This window comes from Anolis carolinensis, unplaced genomic scaffold (assembly GCF_035594765.1).
Source record: "Anolis carolinensis isolate JA03-04 unplaced genomic scaffold, rAnoCar3.1.pri scaffold_9, whole genome shotgun sequence".
Lineage (NCBI taxonomy): Eukaryota > Metazoa > Chordata > Lepidosauria > Squamata > Dactyloidae > Anolis > Anolis carolinensis.
In genome coordinates this window covers 21,598,056-21,624,166 of record NW_026943820.1, presented here as the reverse complement: position 1 = coordinate 21,624,166, position 26,111 = coordinate 21,598,056, and the positions used below count along the sequence as shown (strand labels likewise).

The following is a 26,111-nucleotide window of genomic DNA, read 5'->3' as shown; positions in this document are numbered from 1 at the left end:
ACCACCAGGACCACCTGCACTGGTTTATTATTATTATTATTATTATTATTATTATTATTATTATTATTACAGTAGAGTCTCACTTATCCAACATAAACGGGCTGGCAGAACGTTGGATAAGCGAATATGTTGGATAATAAGGAGAGATTAAGGAGAAGCCTATTAAACATCAAATTAGGTTATGATTTTACAAATTAAGCACCAAAACATCATGTTATACAACAAATTTGAGAGAAAAAGTAGTTCAGTACACAGTAATGATATGTAGTAATTACTGTATTTACGAATTTAGCACCAAAATATCACGATGTATTGAAAACGTTGACTTCAAAAATGCATTGGATAATCCAGAACGTTGGATAAGTGAGTGTTGGATAAGTGAGACTCTACTGTATTTGGAGGCTTTTAAACAGAGACTATTTAGCCATCTGTCAGAGGATTAGAATACATGGCCCATGTGGGCTTTTTCAACTCTATGATTCAGTGTCAGAAAATGAAGAGATGAAGAGATGCCTGGGCTGATAAGAATCCTTAAAATTCAGGATGTATTCTATTTTGTATGTGGTGTTTTTATGCAGAAAACAGCATTTTCTGTGAAGAAGAGAAACACTTTTGCCACAAAACCCTCCACCCCCACAAAAACATTTCTATTCTGTTTTCTGTTTCAAAAAAATAATAAAATACAAATAAATACATCATTTTTATACAGCATATGTCCCCAAGCACTTTCTATTTCGAAATAGCACTTTCTGCACCAAAAATGTCCTGTTCAGAAATATTTTCTGTTCAGAAGACTCCTATGCAGAAAATGCTATTTTCCTGTGTTCAGAATACCATGTGTGGAGCAATTCCTGATGTAAATTCATCAAAAAGGAAAGTGGGTACCATATCAGTCACTTACTTTGCGTAAACTTGGGAGGATTGTCATTAACATCAGTCAGAGTAATTGTCACAGTAGTTGTTCCAGACAGTCCACCCATGTGTCCACCCATATCTTTTGCTTGGATGACAACAGTATATTCCTCCTTGGCTTCTCGGTCCATGTTTGAAAGAGCAGTTTTAATAATAGCTGGAAGACAAAAGAGAGACAAGATTCTCAACAGAGATGAAGGTTAGATCTAGAGAAGGGGTCCTCAAATCTTTTCAGCCGAGGGCTGGTTCATGGTCCCTCAAGCTATTGGGGCGGCGGGGGGGGGGGGAGGTAGACTATAGTTTGAAAAAAATATGAAAGAATTCTGCTGCATGAAGCACATATCTTATTTCAAGTGCAAAAAACCATGAAAGAACAATACAATATTTAAATGAAGAACCATCTTAACCAACATAAACTTACCAGTATTTCAATAGGAAATATGGTCCTGGCTCTTGGCTGATGAGATAGTCAAGTGAATTAAGATTGTTGTTGTTGTGTGCCTGCAAGTTGCTTTGGACTTTGGGTGGCCCTAAGTCCAAACTTTAGTGTGGCGCCAAGTAAATGACCTTGGAGGGCTTCATCCAGCCACAGATCTTAGTTTGGCAACCCTTGATCTAGAGACAGACAATACCCTAGGTATTGTTCAAGTGTAGGTGAACAGAATTTTGCCCCCCCCCCCCAAAAAAAACCAATCACTGAAAAATAAAAGCGTTGGATAAGCGAAAATGTTGGATAATAAGGAGGGATTAAGGAAAAGCCTATTAAACATTAAATTACATTAAGATTTTACAAATTAAGCACCAAAGCATCATGTTTTACAAGAAATCAACAGAAAAAGCAGTCTTGACTGCGCCCCCGTATGTTTTGTGCCCCAAGTGACCGCTTAATTCGCCTCATTGTTGGACCGGCTCTGTCTAGAGACTTAAGATTTCTTGGAGGAGGGGGATGTAATTACTTGCAGTAAGAACTCCAAAATCCCCAGAAACAGTTATTGTTACAATGTTTTGTCCCTTAATAAGGAACTAAAATAGATTATTCTCATTACTTTAAAAATAATTATGAAATTGCTGGCTATAGGAAAGCAATTGTCCCATAGCCCTGAAAGTGCTGTGTCAGGGGGCCAGTTGCCTCTAGTCACCATTGCTGCCATCTTCTCACCCAGTAACATAAAATGGTCACAGTGGAAAAAATAGAAGAGGACAGTTATTCTTTTATGTTCTGCTGGGATAAACTGAGCTTTTGCCTTTCACAACTATTCTAAAAGGAGGTCGTTCTTTTTTCTTTTTCTTTTGTAATGGAGTGAGGACACAATATTTGCACTAACCTGTGGATAACTGTTGGATTATGGTTGTATGTGTATGAAATGTAAATCTACTGTTTTGGGCTGTTAGGCAAGAGTGTGTGTTTCAGCAATGAAACAGTTAACAGCAGGCTAGTTTTGGCTGACAGCCTGCTGTTGACCTATCAGGCATGATTTCCACCTTTGGAGGTCGGAACTTCCTTCGAACTGAGGAATGTCTTTTCTTATCTCTGTGTGTTGAGCTGTGCTTGTCGGAGCAAAGAGGCTATAGAAGAATGCCAGCTCAGAGCGATGGCTTTTGCTATGCTTTGTAAATATGTATTATAGATATTGAAATAAATGTTTGGACTTCAGACTACGGATGTGTTTGAGTCTAACATTGAACAGAGGAATTGGTGAGGCAGACGACTGCAACCAATTCATCAGGGTGCTGGTGTGCAGAAGATCGATGGTGTTTTGAAGAAACCACCCAGCGTGCACCCTGACTTCCACACTGACAATAACCCTACACAATTTTAAAATATACTAAAATGTACATATTAGCATTTAAAGTAAGCTTGTCTTATTTTCTATTTATCTACAAATCCAGCAGAGCACAAGCAAAGCAGACACCTAAACCAAAAACAAAATTATTAATGCTACATTTGCTCCTTCTACTTTACAAGGACTCTACAAGAATGCTAACTCTAGGTAGAAAACTGCCCATGTCTGTCCCTGTCCACTTCATACTGAAAACTGCCTATAGCAATCTCCAACCAAGATTGACTCCTCCACTCCATAAGCAGAGAAAAAAGATTCTTAGCCATCAAGACACGAAATGTTAAACATGTTGTTCTTATTTTTGTTGTGTTGTGTTGTGAAGCCAATCACTATCCATTAGTTGCTAGGTGATCAACCTGTCCTGTTCGCAGTAATCAAGGCATGGCCAAACTCTAATAACACAATGATCATTTTTCTATAAGAAATCCTCTCTCGCCAAATCCCATGTTTGAATCATTTCTTAAATGAAATCATTTGTCTGTGAACAGAGAGCAAGGAGTTCATGTTATGGAATCGTCTTAGCGATAAGTGAAGCGTTAAGAGTGTCAAGGGAAATTCAATCCACCAGTGTGCAGTGGGCTTTTAAAATCACAATGCTTGGGGGTTTCTCTCTGTAGCAGAGGAATGGAGAGAGAGAGCCACTTCTATCCAGGAGCTTATCCTTTTGGAGCTTTCAGCCGCAGGACTTTGCTTATGTGGGAGCATTTACAATTCTACACTAATAGCTTGATATTCATTTTTAAGAGTAATAATTAGGCAGCAAAGTATAATAAAAAGGTTCACAGCTGAGATCGTGCACCCCTGTGATCATTCAATTTTAGCAACTCATTTCTTTCCACATGCCAAAAAAAGAGAAATTTTCACTATACAAAGATGAAAAGACTTGCAATCCAGAATTTGGAGGTTAACTGCAAACAAGGCCTCTTTTAGAAAGGGTGAGAAATGCCATTTAGATTCACTGGGTTCAGTTCCAAGCTCCCCTATAGAGATGCTATCACTTTTCTCCCTCCAAATGTCTTCATTTTGGATTAAACTCCTGAATTCTGCGTAGAGAAGGGAGCTAAATCCTTGCTTGTCTTATTTTTACTTCTTTCAAATGTAAAGATGTAACATTTCTTCTCCTGGACTATGACATATTAATGTTTTTTTTTTTGCAGATTTTCAATAAATTACCCAGTCTTTCTGTACTTGGTCTGTGTGGGGTGGGACCATTTTTTATTTTATAAAGGGGAAATAAGAAAATTTTGCACAGACACATTTTCTGCACAAATTAGAATAGGCTCAAAAACAATGAGAACAACTAAAGAAGGCCTTACTATCCCTACTATTTCATACTGAAACATTGCACAGAAGGTATAAGATAATAAGGTTTAATAAAATTTTAACAGGCTATCTCAACAAGTCAAGCTAGCCTAGCTCTTTGAAAACAGTATCTTAACATTCATACAAGGAAATCCTTTATAGAGCAAGTGTGATGTAATGGTTTTAATGTTGGGCTGAAGGTCAGGGTTTGAATTTTTGCTCAGCCATTGAAGCTCACTGGGTCAACTTGAGCAAATCAAACTAACTCAGACTTCAAGGAGGGAACAAATCTTGCCAAGAAAACCTCATGGTGGGTTCACCTTAGGGTCCATACACCAGAAATTCCTTGAAGGCAAATAACAACATTTGTGTTCCCATTGGGAGGTGGGTTTTTTGCATCTACATGTTTTTCAAGACCAGCCCTTTTAATCAGCCTCCTGGGCAAAGCAACTGAGACATCTACAAGGAGAAAATGCTTTGAACAACTCTTCATGGGAACATTCAGACTAGTTCAGGATCCAATAGAGATAGAAATAGAACAAATCTTTGGTCAACTAACTCAATGTGAAACTATTTGGCTTTCTCATCTCTTGTAAGACTATATTGTGATATTGGATAGGCCACTAATTCCATTGAAAGCTGCCATGTCTTACTTCAAAACGAACTTTATCTAGCTTCAGGAGTAAGCAATAGCAGACTTATTTTCCCGCTGAAAACTTTGGAGGGACATTGTACTAGAGCTGCTAGGCCAGGGGTCCTCAAACTTTTTAAGTGGAGGGTCTATTCACAGTCCCTCAGACTGTTGGGGGGGGGGGGCGGACTATGATGAAATAGTCCAAAATTAGGATTGTTGTTGTGTGCCTTCAAATCATTTCAGACTTAGGTCAACCCTAAGTCTAAAGTTTAGGACAGAGGCCAGGTCAATGACCTTGGAGGGCCTTAGTTTGGGGACCCCTGATCTAGACGATCTCATAAGATCATAGGTAAGCAAATAGGCCTCCAAAGACCATCGAGATGGTCTCATAAGACCATAGGTAAGGAAAGGGACCCTCAAAGACCATCTAGATGGTTTCATAAGACCATAAGTAAGGAAAGGGGCTCTCAAGGCCATCTAGACCATCTCATAGGTAAGGAAAGAGACCTCTAAAAGCCATCTAGATGGCCTCATAAGGCCATAGCTAAGCAAAGAGACCTTCAAAGACCACCTAGATGATCTCATAAGGCTATAAGTAAGCAAAGAGACCTCCAAAGACTAGGTAGACTTAAGTCAACCCTAAGTCTAAAGTTTAGGACAGGGGCCAGGTCAATGACCTTGGAGGGCTGCATCTGGCCCCAGGGCCTTAGTTTGGGGACCCCTGTGCTAGGCACTCTTTAAACCTCTTTTGTCTACACCTTCAAGTTTTCTATCAACAACACACCGATTTCACAGGGTTATCTTAGGCAAGGAATACTCAGAAGTATTTCGCCATTTCCTTGCTTTGAAATACATCATCTGGTCTTTTTTGGTGGTCTCTTCCCCAGAATTAATCAAGGCTGATTGTGCTTTGCTTCTAAGTTCAGAGAGGATTTGGCCCTTTCGGGATCTTTGGGCCCTATTTGCATGGGCGAGAAAAATTACTTACTTTCAGTGTCATGATTTGATTCAACTTTCCCTCCTCCATTTTCCTGTTTTTTTAAATCTAAACTTTCTTCAATAATTTCTATTTTATGTGTGTTTTATGACCAGAAATTATTGGTGTAATCAAAAACATTATTCTTGAACAAAGCATGAAGGTCATCATGACAAACAGGCAAGCTTCATGCTACACTATTTGAAATGATAACTACTCTCACATTTCGGAACATCTCCAAAATCACTTTTAATGGGAGCATTTGCATTTTCCTGACTACTCAAACACATGATAAGTGCTGTCAACATAGAGTGACAATAACATATGGAACTCAAGGTTCATGAAGATTTTTTTTTGGAGGGGGGGTATAGAAAACATGATTAAAAACCAATTTTAGCATCTCAGTCTCACACCAAAAAGCAGAATGTTTAAAAAGCATTTGGCAACTACTCATGGCATAATCTCAATGTTTACTTCCCATCCATAATGAGGATATGGTATGATCCTTTGCTTGTTAGAAAATTTGAAATATATCTTTCTTCATATATAATTTGGGGAAAAATGGAGATGGACAGAAAAATAGATTTGTTGGAGAACATAAAACTTACAGTTCACCATCCCAGGTAGAGGATTTTAGCCTGTACTTCTTAAAATTTGGCCTTAAATTAATATGCATTTAACCATACTTGTCAGTCTCACTTTGGATTGCCATCTCTTCTTTCTGTGAAGCTTATTGCCTGTAACATCTTGTTTGTCAGGCAAATGAAGCAAGATTCTCTCCATTCTGGGAATAGCTGAATTTGACTAGTGCACATATGAAGAATACAGTTCACTTCATTTTGGTTAAGATCCTTCATAACTGTCTTCTTAAAGACATTTATGAAGGATTTTTCTGCTATCGTATTCCAGTTACATATAATGCTCTTCTCTTTGATGCTTCACTGGTGCCAATTGTGAAGTCAAACCAATGCTAAGTGGAAAAAAATTGTTATTCACTATATCCATTGGGATCTGATTTCACATGAATCCTCACTTGTTCATGGTTTGAAAGCATTTTAAACTATTCAAAGTATGTCATTTTGGAAAAAAAGTTAACTATTTAATGTGTTTTAGTATTTTAAAATCATTCCTAATACTTGCACTTTTTAAAATTAGTTAGGTTTGTTTTATTGTATGCTACTTGAGATCTTAAGAGAAATGGCATTAACACAGTGAATTATATCTAAACTACAGCAGAGTCTCACTTATCCAACACTCGCTTATCCAATGTTCTGGATTATCCAACGCGTTTTTGTAGTCAATGTTTTCAATACATCGTGATATTTTGGTGCTAAATTCGTAAATACAATAATTACTGCATAGCATTACTGTGTATTGAACTACTTTTTCTGTCAAATTTGTTGTATAACATGATGTTTTGGTGCTTAATTTGTAAAATCATAACCTAATTTGATGTTTAATAGGCTTTTCCTTAATCCCTCCTTATTATCCAACATATTCGCTTATCCAACATTCTGCCGGCCTGCTTATGTTGGATAAGTGAGATACAACAAAATGAAGAGAAAGTCAAATTGGGGTGACTACATTTGGCAGATGCAGTAGGTCATCATATTCATCAATGACTTCTCAGTTTATTACATGGGTAAACAAAAACATAAAGATAGAAGCTCAAAACTCCTACATACAAATATAACTCTTTCTCTTTCAAAAGCAGCAGATAATCTCCAAATATGAATAGCCCACCATCAACGTTTCTGTAGTGTCAGGATTCAGTTCCAGTTTGTTTAGTCTCAAGTTCAATGAAACCATCCAGGGACGTGTTCAATAAATCAGATTTGATTAAAGGGAAGACAAAGTGGAGTGCCATTTTCGTGACACTGAATTCTGAACAGATGAGCAATCTCTCCCAGTGGATGTGTACAGATCTATTAAAAAAGCATTGGGGATAAGATGGAACTTTTCAACATTTCTAATGCTAATTTCTAAGAACTGGAGCAACAGTCAGCCAGCCCACACCAACCTTTACAGAAAATAAGCCAGAATGGCCGCATCCCATTGGCTCCAGAAACTCTTTATTTTCAGTGGCTTAGAATACAGTGCTCCTTTAATGCATAGTAGGATGCTGTCAAGTCAAGGACAATTGTCAGTGTCATGCTCTAACCATCAGTCTCTTGACAAAGGTTGTCAATCAGATCTACAAAATCAATTTCGCTCAAAATGACACAGATTGGGCAAAATCAGCCAACATTGTATTTATATATTTTAGAAGAACATTGGCTCTGCTTCTGGGAAATGGGTAAGCACCAATTTGGTTACCTCAAAAAATCAGTCAGCCTGTTGAGCATTTGAATTGATAGCCTGAACAGATTAACTCTTGATTTTGGTTTTATTTGCATACTTTCAGGATCCAGAACAAATTTCTGAGAAGTGGTGTTCATTCGCAGTTAAATCATCAAACCCATGTTTTTTAAAATAAAATAAAAAATCATAGGAAAAATTCTGAAATTCCCAACATGGTGAATTGTGTATAAACTGTTAATTTATTTATTTAATTATTTACAGCATTTATATTCCGCCCTTCTCACCCCGAAGGGGACTCAGGGCGGATCACATTACACATATAGGCAAACATCCAATCCCTTTTAACATAGAACAAAGACAAACAAACATAGGCTCCGAGCGGGCCTCGAACTCATGACCTCCTGGTCAGAGTGATTCATTGCAGTTAATTGCAGCTGGCTTGCTCTCCCGCCTGCGCCACAGCCCGGGCCTTGAATTAAATAAACAGATCCCATCCACAGATGCTATTTTGAATTTCATAATAAAACTAATAATGGAAACATTTTGGCAAATCAGTTTTCTTTTTGTTGAAATTTTACTCTTTTGTAACCATCACATATAACATATAACATTTATATATTCTTTTTTGCTGTCCTTCAGGAATAATTTTCCTTATACTTAATAATATAACATAATCCTATGTATTATTATATAGGGCAGCAAGTAGCATGTCATTGTTAGTGGGATTTAATTTTTAAAGACAGCATTTTACTTACAAAAGGTATATTAATTATATTTAGATAGCAGTTTGCTAATGGATGAAATAATAATTAGTTATTATGCTACCCATCTGGCAAATGTTTTATCTCACCTAATCCTGTTTTACTTTATCACAAATGTTCCTACAGCAAAATGGTGGGGCACATTTTATCCATAAGTTTCTGTTTGAGATGTCATTACAGCATCACAACTATTGGTGTGTTGTGCCAGATGGGGGAAATGCCCTGGCAGATACATGGTAACAGAGAAATGTAAAATCTCTAAGAATTAGAAACCATACAATCTGTTTTAACTTCCATTATTTAAGGAGTTATTCCTAGTGTCATCTGTCTGATATCATCAGAGACAAATGGAATTATTCCTACATTATTTTTCACATAATTTGATACCCATTGAATAAGAAAGGAAATGGAGCAGAAAGAGGGTGGTGAGAGGATGTTTGAAGAAAACTGTTTAATGTATCTAACTTTCAGAATATATTTGAATCAGGCCACGATATAATCAAGGAAAATATAAGAAGAGTTCATGTACTCAATGCCCCATTAATCTCTATTTAGTGTAGGAATTGGGGTGTAGGATATGTAGGTTAACTGAAATAATTAATTAGAGCTATCTCAACATCTGGACTGGCCAAAGACTGCCAAATCTAATTTTGCATGTCATGGGAGGTGTTCCCAAAAATCGTTAGTGTAGACATGAGGTGATGGAAAATAAAGCTGGCTAACTGAGCTATAAGATAATTTTTTTTCCTTTCCACCCATTTTGAAAAGTCAAGCCATGACTGAGCACCTAGCAATTGCACACTTAGGGATTGCCCCATAGACATCTTTCCTGCACTCATAATTTTCTTTCTGCACAGAATCATTGAGAAGTTGTCACAGGCCACTGAGTTCAAGCTGGGGCTCAATGCATCCCCAGCAGTTACCTGTCCAATTAAAAAAACAACAAGAAAACAAAAACACACCAGCAAGCTTGTTTCTGCACCTTGAGAGATTAAGGGTGCATCTACAATGTAGAATTAATGCACTTTGACACCATTTTACCTGGATGCTATGGAATCTTGGGAGTTCTAGTTTTATGAGACTATTAGCACTTTCTATCAAAGAATGCTGATGCCTCACCAAACTAGAAACACTATGGTTCCAGAACATTGAGTCGTAGTAAAGAAACTGTATTAATTCTGCAGTGGAGAACCAAACTGGGAGGGATAACCAACACTCCAGAAGACAGGAGCCAGAATTCAAATCGATCTTAACAGATTAGAGAGATGGGCCAAAACTAACAAAATGAAGTTCAACAGGGACAAATGCAAGATACTTCACTTCGGCAGAAAAAATGGAATGCAAACATACAGAATAGGGGATGATGCCTGACTCGACAGCAGTACATGTGAAAAAGATCTTGGAGTCCTCGTGGACAACAAGTTAAACATGAGCCTACAATGTGATGCGGTGGCGAAAAAAGCCAACAGGATTCTGGCCTGCATAAATAGGGGTATAGCATCTAGATCCAGGGAAGTCTGCTACTCCTCTATTCTGCCTTGGTCAGACCACACCTGGAATACTGTGTCCAATTCTGGGCACAGCAGTTGAAGGGAGATGTTGACAAGCTGGAAAGTGTCCAGAGGAGGGCAACTAAAATGATCAAGGGTCTGGAGAACAAGCCCTATGAGGAGCGGCTTAAAGAGCTGGGTATGTTTAACCTGCAGAAGAGAAGACTGAGAGGAGACATGATAGCCATATACAAATACGTGAGGGGAAGTCATAGGGAGGAGGGAGCAAGCTTGTTTTCTGCTGCCCTGCAGACTAGGACGCGGACCAATGGCTTCAAACTACAGGAAAGGAGATTCCGCCTGAACATCAGGAAGAACTTCCTCACTGTGAGAGCTGTACGACAGTGGAACTCTCTCCCCCGGACTGTGGTGGAGGCTCCTTCTTTGGAGGCTTTTAAGCAGAGGCTGGATGGCCATCTGTCAGGGGTGCTTTGAATGAGATTTTCCTGCTTCTTGCAGGGGGTTGGACTGGATGGCCCGTGAGGTCTCTTCCAACTCTACAATTCTATGATTCTATGAGAAGCACCCAAGGATAAAGAGCAATGGAATCAAAATTGCAGGAAAGTGGATTCCACCAAAATATTAAAAAATATCCTGATGGTAAGAGGTGTTTGATAGTGGAATACGCTGCCTTGAAGTGTGATGAAGTCTCATTTTCTGGAGGTTTTTAAACAGAGGCTAGATGGTCATCTGCCAGATTGTATTTTCCTGCATGATAAAAGAGGATTGGTTTGAATTGCTATCATGCCTTCTTCCAATTCTATGAAGACCCCTCCACTATCTCTCTTGGCAATTGTTTCCCTTGCCAAGCCACTCTTACTGTTGGAAAGTTATTTCTAATGATCAATCAATATGTACCCTCCTCTAATTATAACCTTTTTGATTGCTTTGCCCTGTCTTCTAATCATTGATTAAAATGTTGAAGAGTAATAGCCTTGAAGATAGGGCTTGGGGACAGACTTCTGTATCTATATATATAAAAGAGTGATGGCATCACGGCGACTCACAAAACAACAAAAGTACAGGCCCCCCAACCTCAAAATTTGACAACACAACCCATCATCCACGCCTCAAGGTTGATACAACAAAAAGAAAAGAAAAATAAAGTCCTAATTAGAGGGAGAGCAATAATTTTTTTTATCCAATTGTTGCCAGTTTAGAGGGCTAATCTCTGCCCACTTGGTTGCCTAGCAACCAAGGGACAGCCAGGTTTCAGTTAGGGGACAGGCAGATTTAGGCCTCACTTAGACTTCTTCCACAGATTATCTAATTTGCACTGGATTATATGGCAGTGTAGACTCAAGGCCCTTCAACACAGCTATATAACCCATTTATAATCTTATATTATCTGCTTTGCACTGGATTATCTTGACTCCGCACTACCATATAATCCACTTCAGTGTGCATTTTATACAGCTGTGAAGAAGGAGCCTCATATAATCCAGTTCTGAGCAGATAATATAAGATTAGAAATATACAGTAGAGTCTCACTTATCCAACGTAAACAGGCCGGCAGGATAAGTGAATATGTTGGATAATAAGAAGGGATTCAGGGAAAGCCAATTAAACATCAAATTAGGTAATGGTTATACAAATTAAGCACCAAAACATCATATTATACAACAAATTTGACAGAAAAAGTAGTCCCATGCGCAGTAATGCTATGTAGTATTTACAGTAGAGTCTCACTTATCCAACACTCGCTTATCCAACGTTCTGGATTATCCAACGCATTTTTGTAGTCAATGCTTTCAATATATCATGATATTTTGGTGCTAAATTCATAAATACAGTAATTACTATATAGCATTACTGTGTACTGAACTACTTTTTCTGACAAATTTGTTGTCTAACATGATGTTTTGGTGCTTAATTTGTAAAATCATAACTTAATTTGATGTTTAATAGGGTTATCCTTAATTCCTCATTATCCAACATATTCGCTTATCCAACATTCTGCCGGCCCGTTTATGTTGGATAAGTGAGACTCTACTGTACTGTATTTACAAATTTACCACTAAAATATCACAATGAATTTAGAACACTGACTACAAAAACATTGATTATGAAAAGGCAGACTGCGTTGGATAATCCAGAACATTGTATAAGCAAATGTTGGATAAGTGAGATTATTCTTTAATATGAAATAATTACTGGGATAGAATAATGCAGAACAATATAATCTCTAAAGCCAGGACAGTAAATAAACAGGGGAATTCCACACAGGAAACAATCAGGGCCAGCTAACACCTCCCAACAAAGTATTCCCATCATCAAAGTCTGGAAAATCCTCTGTTTTCTCAGGGCCACAGACAGTAGAAGCACATAAAATATCGCAAACAACACCACTCTGAAAACAAGGGAATTCCAGACAGGAAACAATCAGGGCCAGCTAACACCTCCCAACAAAAAATTCACTCAGGGAGGAAACAGCCAGGCTTTGAAGCTGCAAGGCCATTACATCCTAATCATTTTCCTAATTGCAGCATTCATACTTGCCCCCAACAGAAAAAAAACCAATCAGAAATATTGTATATTCACAACCTTTAGGAAATAATATCCCCTGATGGCGCAGCGTGTTAAAGCGCTGAGCTGCTGAACTTCTGGACCGAAAGGCCACAGGTTTGAATTGGGGGAGTGGAGAGAGCCCCCACTGTTAGCCCCAGCTTCTGCCAACCCAGAAGTTCGAAAACATGCAAATGTGAGTGCATCAATAGGTACTGCTCCGGCGGGAAGGTAACGCCGCTCCATGCAGTCATCCCACATGACCTTGGAGGAGTCTACAGACAACGCCGGCTCTTCGGCTTAGAAATGGAGATGAGCCCCAACCCCCAGAGTCAGACACGACTGGACTTAATGTCTGGGGAAAACCTTTACCCTTGACCTTAACTACCATCAATTCCTCAATACTTTATTTCCCATACCACCAGACTTCGCCACAGCAACGCGTGGCTGGGCACAGCTAGTAATAGAATAAAGAGGAAGAATCACAAGTTCTCTCAGTTGCAGATATAAAGAATTTTTGGTAAATATATTTGCCATAGCAAAAACTGAAATGAATTCCTTAGTTAATAGCTTGTCAAATTTAATACACACACCTATTCTCAGCAAAAAAAGGGACATGTTTTTAAAAGGCAGTTCTTTTTTAAAAAGAAAAGTAAAAGGGAGCCAGTGTTAATTCACACTATAAACATGGATGAATGCACAGGGATTGAAACTCAGCGTTTAAAGAGCTAAGAGCTCAAAGTCCAAGTCCTGGATGGTTGAATACGTCAGTTTTGGTTTTTCTCTCATTCATTAAAAGAGAAACTCATGTTCTTCTCATTGATTTTATGAAGAAATTTGCATTTGAATTAACAGCTTATAAATAATAAATTGAAACCATATTCTCTTCAATACAGTAGAGTCTCACTTATCCAACATTCACTTATCCAACGTTCTGGATTATCCAACGCATTTTTGTAGTCAATGTTTTCAATATATCATGATATTTTGGTGCTAAATTCGTAAATACAGTAATTACTACATAGCATTACTGTGTATTGAACTACTTTTTCTGTCAAATTTGTTGTATAACATGATGTTTTGGTGCTTAATTTGTAAAATCATAACCTGATTTGATGTTTAATAGGCTTCTCCTTAATCTCTCCTTGTTATCCAACGTATTCGCTTATCCAATGTTCTGCCAGCCCGTTTATGTTGGATAAGTGAGACTCTACTGTATCTAATTCTAGACACATAGTAGTAAGCCTGAATGAGACCCAGTGGGATACACATAGGTTTGTGTTACTGAAATCAAGATATAGCATATCCACAGCATTCCCCACATCTACCAAGTTTAAAAAGGAGATATGGTTAATCTAGTATGACTTGTTTTTGATAAATCCATGCTGAATCTTAGTAATGGCAGCATTCCCTTTTAAGTGCCTGCAGACTCACATATCTCCAGATTCTCCAGCACAAATTTACAGCACATGTTGTCTATAGAATCATAGTGGAAGATGTAGACATTCCAAAAAGGATACAGCCTTAGGTTAAAAAATGTTGTTTTTTTAATTTGGAGTATGCTTACTTTTGTGGGGGTCCTGTGCCCTCCCCCACTCCAGAAAAGGAGAGTCTAGTATACAGACTTCCCAAATGCTGTGAGATTCAACCCACCTCTTGGCAGAAGTCCTTCTTCATGACAGCTCAAAAGCCAAGTCTTTCCTGATGACACCATCTATGGAACCAATTGTCTACTTCTAATATTCCTACCTTTCTTTCTGTCCTTCCAAGGGAAGAAGAGGTGAACTAACATCCTGTCCCTTAAGGTCCTTAAACTTACTGTCCAAGGCCTTTGCATTGTGATGAATACTCTAGCTTGTAAATATTATAGACAGCCAGAATACATAGGTAAGTCACTTTGAGGGTTGGTCCTTGTAAAGAAGTGTGTTTTTATTTTGATTTATAGATGTCATGTTTAATTTCGTTTTAAAAGTCAGGTTTAATTATGTTTAAAAGGGTAAGTATTAGTCACCAGTGCGTGGGGGATGGTAACCAGCTCAGCATTCTGAGGCAGGTTGCCATAGTAACGAGGGCGGAGCCAACCGCCGTTTGAAGGAAAAGGGGGGAATGTTTTAAAAAAACAGTTTAGTCTGTGATTTTAGTCACAGGGAAGACACTGGTTCCAGGTTAGGGAAACCAGAGGAACTCAGATCTCTAGTGGTGTTAAATTAAGCAAGTTAGGTGACTTGTTTAGGTTTATTTGTAGAGTAGGAAGGGAAAGCAATCCCAGTTAGATCCAAAGTGATCAGTTAATAACTTTGCAACCATTATCTAAGTGCCTTTAAAGAAGTTACTGTAACCACTAAGCTCTGTGCCTGAAATAAACTTGTTTTTGTTCTTCAATATCCAAGTCTCTGTCACCTATATTCAAAACTAAGTAACGCTACCATCTAATGTGACTAAGAATAAGAAAGAATAAGAGAATTAAAAAAAAAATCCTCTCTGCCTGACATCTCCACAACTTGGTGGCAGCGGTGGGATAAAAAGATTCCTCCCTGCCACATCACCACAATTTGGTGGCAGCGGTGATCTCCACAATTTGGTGGCAGCGGTGGGATAAAAAGAATCCTCCCTGCCACATCTCTACAGTCCTCATCTCCATTTCTCAGCCGAAGAGCTGGCATTGTCCGTAGACACCTCCAAGGCCATGTGGAGCGCCATTTACCTTCCTGCTATTGATCAACTCACATTTACATGTTTTGAACTGCTAGGTTGGCAGAAGCTGGAGCTGACAGCGGGAGCTCACTCTGCTACCCGGATTCGAACCGGCCACCTTTTGGTCTGCAATTTCAGCAGCTCACCAGTTTAACCCACTGTGCCACCACGGGCTTGCATCAGAATATTTTAATGCATGTTATGATGCATTTGTGCATGCGCATATATGAGAGAAAGAAGCAACATGCAAAATGATGTTCAGTGAAGAAACACTATGGGATAATTTACTGGTTGAAAATGAAAGGAATAATAATCCTCTTGAACACCAATCTTATTAGAAAATAATTAATTAAGAAATAAACATTGAATGCATACAACAAATAGGAAAATAGTATCCTAATTGCCACCAGATTTCACACCCTCCAACCCTTCATAGAAAGATGAACAAGAATGTTGTAGGCAGAGTTTTCATGTGTTACCTTTACTGTCCTCAAGAATCTATCTCCCAATTCTCAAACAACACTTGTCTGCTAATGGGCATGAGCATCAAAGAGAATGGGAGCATAAAGTATAACTGGCTTCTTTTAAAGATCCATTAAAGCAAATGCATGCAGAATATGCAATAACTGTGGTAATTCTAAAGGAGTCTGCAAAGCTAAAACCGCAGGAAAATATGCAGAACAAAAACTTACATTTAGTGCCACTGGCTTGCAACTGCTCAATCCAATTATTTCAATATTCTTATGTAACATACTACTTATCCCATCATATATGCTAAATTCATTGATTTTTTTTCTTTAACACTAGGAATGGAAAAACATCTTCCATCATACTTGAACACAACAGGATACTTTAAGAGACGCAGAACAAACTGCATGGCATTATCTTTCTGAAGATCTTGCTGGTGCGTCTCATCATTTCCCACCTGAGACAATCAACTTACTCTGCCTAAAAGTAGGGCCATCGCTATGGATGCTCAATTGAGCTATGTGAAGTCATTTCCATTCTAGAATTTTGATTTATGCCCTACTTGTATCACAGCTAAAAGTTAATCCATACCTGGTTAGACTCACATAAGGGGGAGAAGAGAATCACATTGATTGAACCTCCTCTCTAGAGCGTTGCCAGCAGTCACATTTTTTGTTCAGTGTTTAATATCTTTAATGGGGAATCTGACTAATTTGTGACTCTTGATTTAGATCATCCAAATCTCCAGATCCTCAGTGGGATATATATGAGAACAGCAGCATCCTTATTGCAAATCTAACATGTGAAGGTAACGAATAGGAATGCAACAAGTTAACAGATATGGTGTTGTTCTCCCACTCATGAAACTGCAGTCATGTATGGAAAAATTCCTGAATAAGGGCACACCAGAGATGCACAAGAGGCTAAGGAAACTCTAGTGCACCTGAGAGTATTTGCAAATACAGTAGAGTCTCACTTATCCAAGCCTCGCTTATCCAAGCTTCTGGATTATCTAAGCCATTTTTGTAGTCAGTGTTTTCAATATATCGTGATATTTTGGTGCTCAATTCATAAATACAGTAATTACAACATAACATTACTGCGTACTGAACTACTTTTTCTGTTAAATTTGTTGTATAACATGATGTTTTGGTGCTTAATTTACTGCTTACAGTAAAACTTTGTATATAGTTTTACCAACATCTCTTAACTTGCTCACTCTTTGTCCTTTGGGCTTGGCCCTGTGTTAGCCACCCCTAGTCCCTTCGGGGAGATGGTGGCGGGATACAAAAATAAAGTATTAAATAATAATAATAATAATAATAATAATAATAATAATAATAATAATAATAATCTGATGAAACCATTGATCATATCCTCAGCTGCTGTAGGAAAATCGCATAGACAGTCTACAAACAGAGGCACAACTATGTGGCCCAAATGATTCATTGGAACTTATGCCTCAAGTACCACCTCCCAGGAGCAAAGAACTGGAGGGATCACAAACCTGCAAAAGTATTGGAAAATGAGCACACAAAGATACTGTGGGACTTCCGAATCCAGACTGACAAAGTTCTGGAACACAACACACCAGACATCACAGTTGTGGAAAAGAAAAAAGGTTTGGATCATTGATGTTGCTATCCCAGGTGACAGTCGCATTGACGAAAAACAACAGGAAAAATTCAGCCGTTATCAGGACCTCAAGATTGAACTTCAAAGACTCTGGCAGAAACCAGTGCAGGTGGTCCCGGTGGTGATCGGCACATTGGGTGCCGTGCCAAAAGATTTCAGCCGGCATTTGGAAACAATAGACATTGACAAAATTACGATCTGCCAACTGCAAAAGGCCACCCTACTGGGATCTGCATGCATCATCCGAAAATACATCACACCCTTGGGATGTGTTCGACTTGTGATTTTGTGATACGAAATTCAGCATATCTATCTTGTTTGCTGTGTCATAATGATGATGATGATGATAATAATAATAATAATAATAATAATAATAATAATAATACTTTATCCCCTAGGTCTCCGGTGGCCTACGGGATAAAAGCCTTGTGACTTGAAGGTTGGGTTGCTGACCTGAAGGCTGCCAGGTTCAAATCCCACCCGGGGAGAACGCGGATGAGCTCCCTCTATCAGCTCCAGCTCCATGCGGGGACATGAGAGAAGCCTCCCACAAGGATGGTAAAACATCAAAACATCCGGGCTTCCCCTGGGCAACGTCCTTGCAGATGGCCAATTCTCTCACTCCAGAAGCAACTCAGGTTGCTCCTGATACACACAAAAAAATATTATTATGCTATAAATTTTGCACAGATATAGAGGTAGATCTAGTGAGCTTGGCTGTGTCCATTTGCATATTCCAAGAATACATTTTAAAGATCTGAATAGGAGTTCTGTTGGGTCTGAGATTATGTTTATTGTTTATAAAGACTTTCCAAAAACGCTCATGCAAATGCAAATCATTTTCATTTCAAGTAGAAAAATGGGGAAAATTCCCAGGCGACTGCTTTGCAAATGGATATTGAACCACAACACCTCAATCTGACTTGTAAACAACTTAGGTACTGATCTTTACCCTAAGCTAATTTCATTTGTGTCCTATGTTGCTAAATGTTTTTGACGGGATCTGATTGAAATGACTCATCTGCTTTCTTCCTTCATTACATTTATTTCCCCTTTCTGACACAAACCATTTCTTTTAATAGAACTCAAAACAGAGAAATTGCTTTATCTTATTCTAAGATAGTATCTTTGACACCTCTACCCTCCAGCTCCCATCTGCAAATGGAGTCCCTTTCCCCTTCTCATTAGTAGACCTCAAATATTTGAACAGTGATTCAATATCTTACCATAATCACCTCTTAGCCAATATACACAATTTAAATCCTCATCCAGCTAACATTGCACATGATATTCTACCACTTCTCTCACCTTCACACATAACCTTTTTTTGTCCTCATGAAAGAACTTGCATACCTTTGCAATATTCTCCCAGCAAATTCGGGAAGCTGCATACTGCAGAGCCAAAAGCAACAACAAACTTGAATTTTTTCCAAGATTCATAAACAGTGATACAAGTTGAAGATGGGGGAAGAAGAAAAGGCAAAACACACAGGGAACTGACTTCTGTGAAAGACTACTCCCTCATAGTTCTGAGGACTGAAATTTTACTAGTAAAGTTAACAACTTTACTTGCACCTTTGGAAGGTCAAGGACATAAATAAAATCATGTTATCATAGGCCAAAGCCAATTGTTTTTAAATTGTTTTAGATTTTAGTCTGTTTTGGAAGCCGCTCCGAGCCCTAGGGAAGTGGCAGCATATAAGTTCGAAAAATCAAATCAAAATCAAATCAAAGTGATGGTGATTGTTGATTCAAGTTAGTGGCCAAAACTGAGGTCTCCTCTATCTTTACCCTTAGTTTGCTTCTTTTTCTAGGGACTGCTAAACTCACAACACTCCTCTTTTGTCCATTTCCAAATGTAGGCCATATGGAAAGTGATCTGTCTGGAGCAATAAAAAGCCTGGATCATATCTGACTATTATGAGCCTCAACAGCCTCATTAAGTGAGGCAGAAAGAGAATGTCTGGTTTTTTAGGTTGTCAACAATAGCATGATTTTCCAAGTTACTCTTAGGGCCGTTCCACACAACCATATAATCCTGAATATCAAGGCAGAAAATCCCACAATAAACTTGGTTATCTGAGTCCACACTCAGATGATATGGGATTTTATTCAGCTCTGTGGAAGGGGCCTTAGTGGATGGACAAGTTTTGAAGATGTGGATGGGTCTTTTTACAGATTGAAACACTGTGGAGAGGATGATCTTCTGAAGCAATGTTAGTGACCTTGAAGAGTTGCAAACATAACTGAGACAGTCAATTTCAAGGACCCTGGGTGGTTAAATCCCTTCCAAATGGAACAGGAGTTTCCCTAGCAGTCCTTGTCTAGACAAAATACATACTATGAGTGGCTAGCAGTATGGGAAATCTTCCCTCCATAAAAGACACAGCTATTGAAAAGATCCTTCAAGTAGATACGAAGAACAAAATCACTAACAAGAAACATTTAGAATGGAAGAGAAGATAACAAGAAAAAAAAATGAAGGACTACTCTGTGTATGGAGTTCTCCAAGATGCACAGGAAAGAAGAGAGAGTAGATATTGTTGCTATTTATGTTTCTTTCCAAAGGGGTAGAATTTTTTACCAAAAGGTATTCAGTTCTGAAATATTTTATAGATAGATCTACGCAGATACTAAATCCAATTGTTCATAATCAAAGAAAGGAGAAAAGTGAAAATTCACATCCTGGAAAGAAAATCACATGTCCACAAGGAAAACACAGATTCCTATGAGGTGATGGGTGTCTGATTATATTTTAAATTCAGGTTGAATGTTGCTTTGATATAATCCAGACTGGATTTTTGCTACATCTGATGACTATTTTTTTGAGAAAATGTTTTAGATTTTTGATACTGCTTTTGAATTAAAAAAAGTCTATACATTCACTGTGGTTTTAATAACCTGCACAGCAACAAAAATAAGGACGTTATCCCAGGGGCAGGAGAATAGATATGGAAAACATTTGGAATAGTGGAGACTCATCCTACCCTGGCAAGGTCTATCTTTGGGGATGGCCAGACATCCCACGTCCTTTCCCAGTCGTCTCCTTGCTTTCCCCTCTTTCTTCAGTCAGGAGTCAGTAACACCCAACTCCTGAAAATAGACATAGATTCCCACAGGCAGCCACCAGAAATGGCCGTGCATCATGAGATGACCTTTGTGGGACTCTGTTTTGTCAGCAAGCAAAAATGGAAAGAAAATGGGATAAGGTCCAAGATCACGATGAAAAATAGTAGCTAGGTTCTCCGAATTATTAGAGAATCAGTTTCTCTTTTGGGAAACGTAATTAAATGGTTCTTCTAAATTCTGTATCCATTTAGGCCACAGTTTTGGAATCAGCCTTTGTTGTTATCAGCTTTCCTCTCCCAATACATTCATTTGAGTAATCACTCTCAAAATTAAACAATTTTTCTTTATGGCTGAAATGTAATCAATAATTTTGAATCATCACTGCAATTCTGTAATCCACTATTCACTAAACATTGTGTTAGTAGACTTCAGTCGACTTCTCATTGGCCTAAATTAGATTTCTTGCTTCATCTAGAGTTAACCGATTGAAATAATGCTGAACAGTAAGTCAACACTGAAATTTTTATTTATAATTTTTGCAGTCTATCAGGGATCACCAAGAAATGTACAACACATAAAAACATTAATGACAAGTACACTGAAAAACTTCTAAAATAAAATTGTCCAACATTCTCTTAGAACAGACTTTGAGTATCATAAAAGTCAGCCTTAAAACATGTTTCAATACTTGGAACAATAAACTCTTGGTCACCTCCCAGAAGTGCAGAAAGGACAGGAGAAATCTTTGGGAGAGAGTTCTACAATTGACGTGCTGCTATAGAGAAGTCACTCTTGTGTATTTACAGCTATAACCTCTTGGAGTGATGGGAAATGCAACAGGACTTTCATTAAAGATGTCAAAGTTTGGGAAGGCTCAACCAGGAAATGCTGGTCTTTCAAAGAATCTGGTCCCATGTTGTTTAGTGATCAGTAGGTCAAAACAGCACCTTGAATGTAAATTGACCTGAGCAAATTGGAAGCCAATGCAGCAGTGATAGGTGGTCTCTAAGCACTAATTAGACAACAGCCTGGGCAGCGAATTTTGTTCCAACTTGACATTTTTGGACATTTTTCAAAGACTGCTGCTTGTATAGCACTTTATAATAAACTGGTATTCAAGCAGCAGCCTTTGACAGCATCAACAGAGAGCTCCTCTGGCAAAAACTAACAGTACATGGAATAGACTGTAGATTACTACTCCTGATCAAAAGTTTATACTCCAACAACCATATCCAGGTTAGGATGGGAATCAATGGTGCCTTGACAAAGAGAATTGACTCCTACAAAGGTGTGAGACAAGGCTGTTTATTAGCTCCTTTACTTTTCAACCTTTATATCAATGACCTGCCAGACAACCTCAGCAGCTCTGAGGTTCATATGCCTATAATTGGTAACAGACACATAAATACTCTTCTATATGCGGATTACATGGTTTTGATGTCTAATACCCAAATAGGTTTATGAAGATTACTGATCAAACTTAACATCTACGCCCACAAAAACGAGCTGACAATAAACAAAACCAAGTCAAAAATTTTGGTATTCGGAAAGCGCCCATCTAGACACAAATGGGTTCTAGATGCAGAGCATATAGAACAGGTTAGCTCTTTTACGTATCTAGGCTTAGTATATTCAGAGACTGGCTCTTGGCTGGCACATTCTCTATCTTGTGCGATCAAAACTAGGGCATGCTCCAACACACTGGCAAGACTGCTAACCCATAGATATCCTGGCTCTTTAACTCCAATAATCAAAGTTTATAAAGCAAAAATCCTCCCCATGATACTATATGGAGCAGAAATCTGGGGCCTAAGCAAACTACCAATACTAGAAAAAACACAATCAAATTTTTTAAGACAGATACTTGGCATTGATGCTAAGACCACCGCTGCTGCAGTTAGAGCAGAGTTAGATATACATTCTATCGAAGGTCTCGCCAAAATCAGGGCCTTTAACTATTGGGCTAAAAGAAAAAATCTCGAAAATAACAGACTGCCAAAATTGTGCTTCTTAGAACAATCTAATAGCTTTAACCAAGACTCCTGGGCATAACAACTATCAAGGTTTCTTTGCTCCTGTGGATTACAATTTACTTCATCAGATCAGAATAGGGATGCCGAAAAAAGGACAGTAATCCAAAGAATTCTAGATATTGAAGCTCAAAAAGACATAGCCACCCTGTCTATTACAGGATCTCTGAAGTGGTTAGGACACTTTAAATGTAATTTCCAGAGGGCACTGTACCTAAAAGCAGATATGCCAAGACACCTAAGAATCACTTTCACTAGGACAAGATACGAACAAACGGAGTCCATGGAGAGACACGGCAGATTCAACCATATCCCGTATGAAGAAAGATTATGTATTTGTGGCAGCCCTGTAGTCGAAAATTTGAACCACATTTTGCACAACTGTAACCTATATAAAAAAGAAAGGAAACAATACTTATGGCCTTTTATTGGTATAGGGGCTGGGCTGTGGCGCAGCTGGCTAGTAACCAGCTGCTATAAATCACTACTGACCAAGCGGTCATGAGTTCGAAGCCCAGGTCGGGTTAAGCCTCCGACCATTAATAGCCCCGGCTTGCTGTTGACCTATGCAGCCCCGAAAGACAGTTGCACCTGTCAATTAAGGAAATTTAGGGACGCTTTATGCAGGAGGCTAATTTACAACACCATAAAACTGCCAGCAAAACACGAGGAAAGGAATGAGGAAGTACAGCCACTACTGGACGGTGAAGCAACAGCTCCCCCTGTGGCCGGAATTCTGAAGCTGGAAAAATGTTATAAATGTCTCTGAGTCTGTCTAATGTATATTGTTTGTCTGTTGGCATTGAATGTTTGCCATATATGTGTTCATTGTAATCCGTCCTGAGTCCCCTTCGGGGTGAGAAGGGCGGAATATAAATACTGTAAATAAATAAAATAAATAAATAAAACAAGCTGGGTTGTTGAGGCCAAAACTTCATTTTTGTTGGCCGGTTATAACCCCACTCTGACAACAAAAGTGGCCCTGTATTTGTTTAAAGCTGCTAAAAGGAGATCAGAGTACATAGATCAGATTGGGATGCAGTGTAGGGGAGACGGGAATAGTTGATGCATAGATCATTAGCTAAACTACATTGGCACCAAGCAGGCAGACACCTGTATATCTGTATTTTATTTTAAGTGAACTAGATGTATGTTGTATGTTGTTTTTGTATTGTCTGTCTTTGATAAGGCCAACTGGCCAATCAATAAATTGTTGTTGTTGGTATTCAAGCATTAACCACAATGGCCAAATCCTCTTCCCTGGGAATAAGTGTAGCTGGCATGTCAGCTGAATTGAGACCAAGACAGTTATTTAAGAAAAAGTTTTATGTTGTAAAAAATTCTTCCTTCTGATGCTGTTATTTACATTATTCAAATGTTTTCATTACCATGGACTAATTTTGAATGTTCTTTTCAAAATCAGTCTTAGCTGAAAATAGGTTTCAATTTTAATTATTACGTGGCAAAGGTGTATGTGTCAAGTACAGTGAAATAACTGAGTGTAAACTACTTTTGATCTTTAAATTCAGTCTCAAGCAATTGAGGAAAACTGAGAATAAAGGGGCAACTGAGACAAAGACAGAGAAACTGGGACATTTTAAAAGCAGCTAAATCTAGGATGAAAGAGGTTTAATCAAGACTGTGTCTTCTAAATTGAGATAGTTGGTGGATACGGTTCTTTCTCAGTCTCTTCGGCATGCACCAAAGGCTCAGCACAGTGAAAAGCCACCAATATTTGATAAGTGTTCATTTTTATATGCTTCCTAATGCACACAACCATCTGTGTGCTTTAAATTATGTTGGCAAATTCATATGGAATGCAACAAAAATCAAATGCAACCTGAATTCTTTTGTTACCCCGTGCCTCTGTAACTGAATAAAGTGTCATGTCAGATTATGTGCCATTATGGTAATTATAATTGTAATAATGACTTTTGTAATTTAGTGCTCATCCTGGCACAAGCTGAAAAATGGAAACCATTTCTAACCAACTTCTTGTAATCAGCCACAGAGGAAGAGTGCACAAAGAGTGCTGGAAGCGTGTGAATTATTACAGGATATGCATCATTTGCATGGCTTTATAAATAATATTTGAAAGCAAACTTATCAACACAGAACAAAAGAAAAAATAAAGTTATAGCCACCCATGAGACTGGCAGACAATTGCTGTGATATATGGAAGTTTTAATGACTGGGCCCAACAGTGGACGATACATCACTAATTTGGTGTCATTGCACAGTGAATTTATGCTACCTGACAAACTTTTCATTTGGAGATTTTCTTTTCCTAAAAAAAGTATTTCTAAAAAAAAATCCTCAGTGCTTGCAAACACACAGACAGAACAAATACTCTTTTACTATGATGAAAAATCCCTTGCAAGAAAAGAACTGACAACAATTGTTCAAACATGCATACATGCATAATATTGCTGTTGTTGTGCATTTCTGACTTATGGAAACCTCATTAAGGGTTCTTCTTCAGAAAATTTGTTGATAGAGAATTATTACTGGGGCTGAGAATCTGTGACATGGGCCCCTGTGGGTTTGCATGGTAGCAAGGTAGAATACTGGTCTCCTTGACTTTTTGTCCAACACTCAAAGCACAACGCTATGTTGAAACATGGAGCCCTTGGTGGAGTACTGGGTTAAAGCCTTGTGACTTGAAGGTTCGAATCCCACCCTGGGAGAGTGTGGATGAGCTCCGTCTATCAGCTCCAGCTCCATGCGGGGACATGAGAGAAGCCTCCCACAAGGATGGTAAAACATCAAAACATCCGGGCATCCCCTGGGTAACGTCCTTGCAGACAGCCAATTCTCTCACTCCAGAAGCAACTTGCAGTTTCTCAAGTCGCTCCTGACATGAAAAATACATAAATAAAATGTTGAAACATAACATTGGGATAATCATATGTGACATACACTAAATGTCTTCCAACTGGGAAGCCTTCTTCAGTGGTCTTAAAGGGTTGGATGGCCATCCAGTCCAACCTCATTCTGCAGTGCAGAAACACACAAAGTACTCCCAATAGATAGCCATCCAGCCCCTGCTTAAAAACCTCCAGAGGAGGAGCCTCCACCACATTCCCAGGCATCATACAATAGAATCTCACTTATCCAACGTTCTGGATTATCCAATGCATTTTTGTAGTCAATGTTTCCAAAACATCGTGATATTTTGGTGCTAAATTCGTAAATACAGTAATTACTACATAGCATTACTGCGTATTGAACTACTTTTTCTGTCAAATTTGTTGTATAACAAATTTTGGTGCTTTATTTGTAAAATCATAACCTAATTTGATGTTTAATAGGCTTTTCCTTAATCCCTCCTTATTATCCAACATATTCACTTATCCAACGTTCTGCCGGCCCGTTTATGTTGGATAAGTGAGACTCTACTGTATCTCATTGCCAAGCAGCTCTTTCCATCTGG

General features: G+C 38.5%; 1 protein-coding gene across 4 annotated transcripts in view; it reads right to left on the bottom strand.

Annotated features, from left to right (window-relative positions):
- The window catches only part of cdh8 (cadherin 8), a 342,332-nt gene that overhangs the window by 124,544 nt on the left and 191,677 nt on the right, over positions 1–26,111 (bottom strand). For all 4 annotated transcript variants that reach the window (XR_010000603.1, XR_506715.3, XM_062961879.1 and 1 more), the window contains exon 5: positions 902–1,069. Coding sequence is in view for 2 of the 4 variants with exons in the window: in XM_062961879.1 (XP_062817949.1) it covers positions 902–1,069 (168 nt within the window). In the remaining 2 variants the exon portion in view is untranslated. The remainder of the gene's footprint in view (positions 1–901; positions 1,070–26,111) is intronic.